Source organism: Aptenodytes forsteri, unplaced genomic scaffold (genome assembly GCF_000699145.1).
Source record: "Aptenodytes forsteri isolate BGI_AS27 unplaced genomic scaffold, ASM69914v1 Scaffold217, whole genome shotgun sequence".
In the NCBI taxonomy this organism is placed as follows: Eukaryota; Metazoa; Chordata; class Aves; order Sphenisciformes; family Spheniscidae; genus Aptenodytes; species Aptenodytes forsteri.
The window spans coordinates 6,960,834-6,967,575 of NW_008796222.1; the positions used below are offsets into that span (position 1 = coordinate 6,960,834).

The 6,742-nt window shown below is 42.2% G+C and overlaps 1 protein-coding gene across 1 annotated transcript in view; it reads left to right on the forward strand.

The window, feature by feature from the left end:
- The window catches only part of LAMA4 (laminin subunit alpha 4), a 112,525-nt gene that overhangs the window by 19,564 nt on the left and 86,219 nt on the right, over nucleotides 1–6,742 (forward strand). Inside the window, exon 2 of the mRNA XM_009289144.2 lies at nucleotides 4,051–4,152. Within this exon, the coding sequence (XP_009287419.1) occupies nucleotides 4,051–4,152 (102 nt within the window). The remainder of the gene's footprint in view (nucleotides 1–4,050; nucleotides 4,153–6,742) is intronic.

A 6,742-nucleotide genomic window follows, 5' to 3' on the forward strand; every position in this document is an offset into this window, starting at 1 on the left:
TAACAGATGCCATGCTCTGAGCTGTGCCTGGCAAAGAGCAAAATCAAGGCAGAAAACAAACCATCAGTCAGTATGGATGATCACATAAGCCAGTGCCTGAAACCATGCCTTGCCCTTCTTCAGTTGGCTGATGCAGATACAACCACAGAGAACACTCTGTGCATGTTACCAGCACAGCACTCTTCTTTTGGGAAAAGCAAGCCAGAAGAGGCAGGGTCACAGCAAACATACCTACCCCAGCACAGCTGCACCACTACTGCTAGCTGGCAGCAGGAAAGGAACGGGGACCTGATTCTGCCCTCAGTTATTCACGCACCGATCAGGAGCAGCTGCAATGAAATCGGTGGAACTGCTTGAATATAATATGGGAGTAAACTCATACCCTGTGTATGTGGATTGTCTTCCATCTTCAGTCCCATCTTGCGCCCATACCAGCAGAAGGGTCTGAAGAAACAGAATATGACTACAGGCTCCACAGCGCTTTCAGCACTGCAGCTGGTTCTTGTTTTTAAGAAATGTAATAATTAAATCCAGATGCAAGGGGGGGACGGGAAATAAATGCACCATGGGTGTAAAAGATTTTCAAGAGCTCAGCAAGATCCACGTTAGATTGGACTTTTCAGCTGGAACAAACATTGTCCCTTGGGAAAAAAAAAATCTAATAATTGTGGAGACATAATTGCTAATGCAGACCTAGCATTTTGGCCTACTAATTGTCTTCACCATTCAGAAACAGACAGTGGATGGAAATGTTCCTCACTCAATTGCCTACATAACAATTTTTCAGGGAGGGTATTTCCATTTTGTTCCAGACCTGTTTGTGCTTTGTGTGCAATTATTTTGTGCTCCCAGAACGTTCAGCCATCTGAATGCCTCAATTAGCTCAACACTCTGACACTTCTTTTTATAAATATGATGTTGGCTCACACCCTGGAACAACTAACCGATCACTCCATTATCACTAGTAGGGCAAGGAGCAACAAAAATATATCAGAATAATTGAGAATGCTTGAGAAAACTTCTGAACCCAAAGGAAACAATCTGGATCCCATTTTCCCCTCATTCCCACTTCCCTCATAGCATTGATTGTCAATACCTCATTTCTGGTTTAAGTTGATGCAACCCGCGGTTTAAAATATTGTATTAAAATAGTGAGCATCAGCACCTTCCAAGTTTTTGTGATAAATTAAATAACGTGGGGAAAAAATGTTGCCAAAAAATACCCAGGTGATTTAGGACCCTGCATCTCATTTTCAAGAGGGGCTCTGACAGCGAGAATAGCAGAGGCACCCCAAACTGAGGCAGATGCCTTGAGGAACTGAGAAGTGTGTCTGCTCAGAATAGAGGGTAAACGGGTTCCCAGTGGACTTCAGCAAAGACTGTACAACCCTGCCCATACCGCTGGGACCAGAGACGTTGCACTGACCTGCACCTAACTTGTTCTGCTGGGTGAGTGGACTAGATGAAAGCTCACTCATGGCTGCAATGCAGGCATACCCTTAGTTGTAGTATAAAGGAGATGATCTTTATGGCTGACTGAAAGATTTGCATAGACACCTTTACACACACACTCATACGTTTCCATTGTCTATATTCACCATCGTAAGTAAAAAATGACTCTGCTTAGGCCTGCAAAACCAAGAAAGCTTTTAGACAGACACTAATGGACCAGCTAGGACCACCCACCAGTTGAGGGGCATCAGAGACTATAACATGCCTTAGATCTGTATGGGTGGAGAGAAATATTGCCAAGACAGACACTGGGATAAGAATCTGTTTTTAATTTAGAAACTGTCTCCCTTCCACAGTGTGTGGCGTAATCATTCAGCTGAAATCCTTAGTCTGGTGGGAGCCAGTCCTACAGCTCTGTGTTAAGACTAAACAACTGGAAGAAACAAGCAGTACAAATAGATAGTATTTCTGCTGTCCCAAAGTGGCTATGGTATGAAGGCTTTTCCTCCTAGGAGCTATTATCTAAGAAAGTGTTTCCAAAGCAAACCAGATAAAATATTGTGTGTAAGAATGGTAAAGGCAACTGAGTTTTCCATTTATGTTCATCTCAGCTTCTCAGAGCTCTCTGGGATAAGACTGGATTAACGATTCATTTGTAAACCTCATTTTTAAAGTTTGTTGTTAGTCATCTCATAAGATACATTATTTTCTAAACAAGCAGCTTATCTGGCTGGATAGAAGTATCTACCCACCCTTGAGAATGGACGCTAACACGCAGATGAATCTCGGGATTGCTGGCTCTTGCTACCCAGTGCTCTACAGCTATATCTGCGGCACTGTGCAAAGGTACAGGTTCAGGTCCCAGAAGCAATACGGCCATAGCACTGTGCAGGGTTAATGAGCCACAGCCACCAGCAGGGCTAGCTGGCAATATTACTCACAGGCTAGTTTTTGCAGCTAGTGGAGGTATCACTGTGCAGTGCTGCATTTGATATTGTAGACCTGCTGTTCCAGTCATAGCTTACAGCGGGCATGAGAAGCAATGGTTAGGACAGTGCAGAAAAGAAACCATGCTTTATTTCAGGGCAACCCAGGAAAATGAGGAAGAGGGAGATACAAAAGAAATCTAATCCTAATTAGATCAGTACAATACAATAAGGAGCCTCATACTTCGTACAAATGCAAGCTATGTAAGATCATACCCTTCAGATTCCCTTGAACCTCCCACTTTTCCCACTTTTTGCAAGAGTAAGTGACCTCAAGAGCCACAGAATACACAAAGTGCTGTAGAGGCAGCCACAAAAAATATTCCAAGACAGCTTGGCATATCTCAGGCTCTGACAGCCACCTCAGGGATAGTGTTTGTAAATGCTAGCAGAAACAGGGTGTGGTAAATAATTTCTGGAGATCTAAATGACGTGCTAGGGCCTTCACATCAGCTCTGTAACAACAGTGCAAGAGTTAGACAAGGGTAAGAGATTTAGGATCCAAAAATTCCTGAGTCTGCATGGATCTAACATAATACATGTGACACAGGGAGACTGCACAGGGTGAGCAGGTGCTGCCTGAGTAACAGAGGTTGCTCCTGAGGTCAGCTGGTGCGTGTCTCACCAGCTTGGCATAATGAGGTAGAAGTCTCCCAGTGGAGAACAAGAATTTACACGTAACACATCATATGAAAGCTATCCTCTTTCATTTTCTTTTTATTTTCCAGTCTTAGAGGGGCATCGTAATAGCTTTGTTTGTGTTTCTGATTCCATATATTATTGCTCTAATTGGTATTCAGAAGAAGGTGATTTAGATATTTACAATCTTCTGTTAATTTTGGTAAGCTTTGGTAAGTTATCAAAAGTACTAAATTATATACACCACACACAGCCACACATTTAAGAAATAACAAGAAAATTTTACCTTTCACGCACTCTCCCCCCATTTATTTATTACGTCACATGAAGAATGATTGAGGAACTGTTGTACCTCCCAGGGACTGATTACTTCCGGGAATGACAACAGGTTATCGCTGGCACATCTCACCAGCCTCACAGACAGACAGACAGCCCTGCTTTGGTAGCCTCTCGCAGCAGCCAGCCAGCTTTCATTCAGAAGGGCATCGACCTTTGTAGATGTGTTTCTGTCTCCTCTAGGGTCTTCATCCAAAGCTCATCAAAGCTCTGATGTAAAGTAAACTTTCTAAAGCTTTTCTTTTCTAAGTAAAAGCTATTCTGTTCCTATAGATACTCCTTCTTTACTGAATAAGGATCACCATTTCTAGTTAACTCATCCTCTAGTACAAAACGCAGTAAGAATCTGCCAGCTCCTCACCCGCATGCAGGCACCCACTGCTGGCCAGGGGCAGGACACAGGCAGGAATGCTGACAGCTTAAATACTGTGAGGCAAAAAAGCAAGCGCCAGGGCAGGGAGTGAAAGAACAGACTCAAGTTCAGCAGCACGTGTGTGGTCTGCTATGATGGGGTTGTGCAGTGTGCTCTGGGGAGACCTGACGGTTGTAATTCTTGCTTTCCCCTGTCTCTCAGCCAAACCTAACTCTCCGAATACGTGTGCATAGGAAACACTTTATTTTTATTTTTTCATTGCAGGGATGCCAAGAAGGATTTTACCGCACCAGCTTAGGAAAATGCTCTCCTTGCAACTGTAATGGTAATGCAAACAGATGCCTTGATGGATCTGGAATCTGTGTGGTAAGGAATTCCTGTCTTCTCTGCTGGTCCCTCACTGAATAACAGTACCTTTTTTTTGTTTTTTAATGACAACATGAACCCCTTCACCTTCTTTCACTCTTGGATGAGGCTTCACGTGAAGGAAATATTTCCCAGGCAAACCCAAGAAACCATGGTCTGACTCTTCTATTGACACCAATGCTCAATTTCAATACACTGCAAAAGCAATGTCTGTACCACAGGAGCTTTTTGCTGAAGGGCAATCATAAGTAGGGCTAAGATCAATACATTAATAAGATTATCCTGGCCAAATTTCATTCTCACTTACTTAAATTATCTCTGCAGATTCAAAACACTTCCTGCGCGCAGTGTTTGTGAGAGTCAGTATGCTGGGGAAAACTTTTAGTCCATCAGAAGTATGGAACGAGTTTTGCATACCCCTAGAGAAAAATGTATAAATTCAAACACATTTCATTCTCTCCTTTATGAATACAGTGCTGTATATCATATAAACAATTTACAATGGCGAGTGACCCCTGTGAGTGTAGATACATGTGTTATCCATAGTAATTCTGCTGCATGGCAGCCTCCTGCTGTGAAGGAACGACATGAGGAGGTTGAAATAATACACCAAGGGAAGAGTGTGTTGAACTCCGAGGTAGTATTACAACTTCCCATATGTTCGGTCTCACTCAGTATCAACTCATACAGAAAGCAGTGAGTTAGTATTAGTAGTTGATCACTTGTAGCTCCAGAGCAAAAATCAGTCCAGTAAAACTTACCCCAATTACTAGTGGGCAATCAGAGCAGTAATACACTAAAAAAAAGGATGGAAGTTAATAATGTAATGTATCTAAACCACATAGCAAGAGCTAGGCACTAGTGACTCTTTACAGGCTTGTAAAGCAGGAGTAGAGCCCAGAGCTCCTTACTCTGCCATGCCTTACTTTTGACAAGTCATAAACCTTTGCCCTCAGTTTGTCTCTTCATAAAATGGCCTGATAATATTCATATACTTTGCATCGTTGCAGCCTCTATCAAGTTTTCAGTTATACAAACACATAGAGCCATGCTCCATGGCATATTTCCTACCATTTTTATTCCCGTGGGAGGAAGACAGTGCAGCTGACAATTGTTATGGCTTGGCCACTCTAGTGTGCTTAGGATTGGCTGGTTTCTGCAGAACACATATTGGCTTAGTGTTTTAATACTAAATCTTTAAAAGTGGCCACTGCCAGGCATTCTCAGCTATTCTCTTTCACGTGCACATGGCTTTTGCTCATGGGATGATTGTCCCCTTAGTGTCGGGTGAGAATGATGAAAAGAGGAAACTTCCAACGGAAGACTTGAGAATAAGAGAGAGAGCTTGACAAATGTCCGCTTCTGATGACTCTGGTGACCAGAGAGTTTCTGGAGTAGAATATATGAGGTAGGGAAGTGATTAGATCCACAGTTTACAAACACAACAGAAGACTTGTTTGCTATCTGCTACAAAAATAAGGCTGTTGTCAAGGGTTGGGGGGAAAAAAAAAAAAAAACGAAAACAAAGTTACTGTATCAGCAGGAAATAATCTGAAAGTATATGTGTATTCCTGACTGGCGTTTCTCCAGGATACCAAACTCTCAGAATCGATCAGGTAGTAAAGAACAAAACTAAGAGCTAAACCCCAGTTTACTGCTTGAGTTCAAATAAGCCATTTGATGGTTTATCTGAATGATTTAACACGTCATTAAGCTCAGGTCATTTACTTCTGAATAAAGAAGAACAGCGAAAAGGCTTAAGTGAAACAAGAGTGAAAGGGAGAGGGAAAGAGTGTGGTGCAAGGAAAGAGCAGAATGAAAAGGGGTTTTGAAGGTTTGATAGCATAAAACAGAATGAGAGATGCCGATGGGGACTGAAATAACAGGACTTTCCCGAGGATTTGGAAATTTCCAGGGAAGATCGGAAGACTGATGAAATTGGTAAACTGCAAAATGTGACTGAGAAAGCCTGGGAGAAGAAAAGCTTAGAGAAAGAAAGATGTAACTTGAATTACAGCAGGAAGAAGAATGTTAGATGAATTTGGGAAAAGGAGACTTCATGGTTGATAATGTGATTTGTATTAGAATCAGTGGACAAAGCAGCCTTCCCTAAGGACCATTCTGGAGAAGCACAGGAATGGATCTGGCCAAAGCCTGCTGGGGGCTGAGGCTGGGACAGAAAGGAGTAGGCACCTATATGGCTGGGAGTTTCTGCGAAGAGATAAGACCACATGGTATTGAGAGCTCACTATTTTCTCCGTCCTCAATTTCTTAGGCAAATTACTCCAATGATTCTTGCAGTGTTAACCACCACACCTGATAGTAAGACATAAGACTTTCTGCATTCAGTTAGCTTTTAATAGGCTGTTAAAAAAAAAAAAAGGATAGATTCTGTATTTATCCCATATTATTATAGTTGTCATCCTTCATTTCTATCAGTATAAACCTGCTATCTCCTTGCTTCTGAGACGCAACAGTGTTCTAAAATTTTATCACTTATGGACTCTCCACTGGCACCACACCTTACCCTAACCATGAGTCACGGAATGTCCTTAGAATCATAGAATCATAGAATCATTAAGGTTGGAAA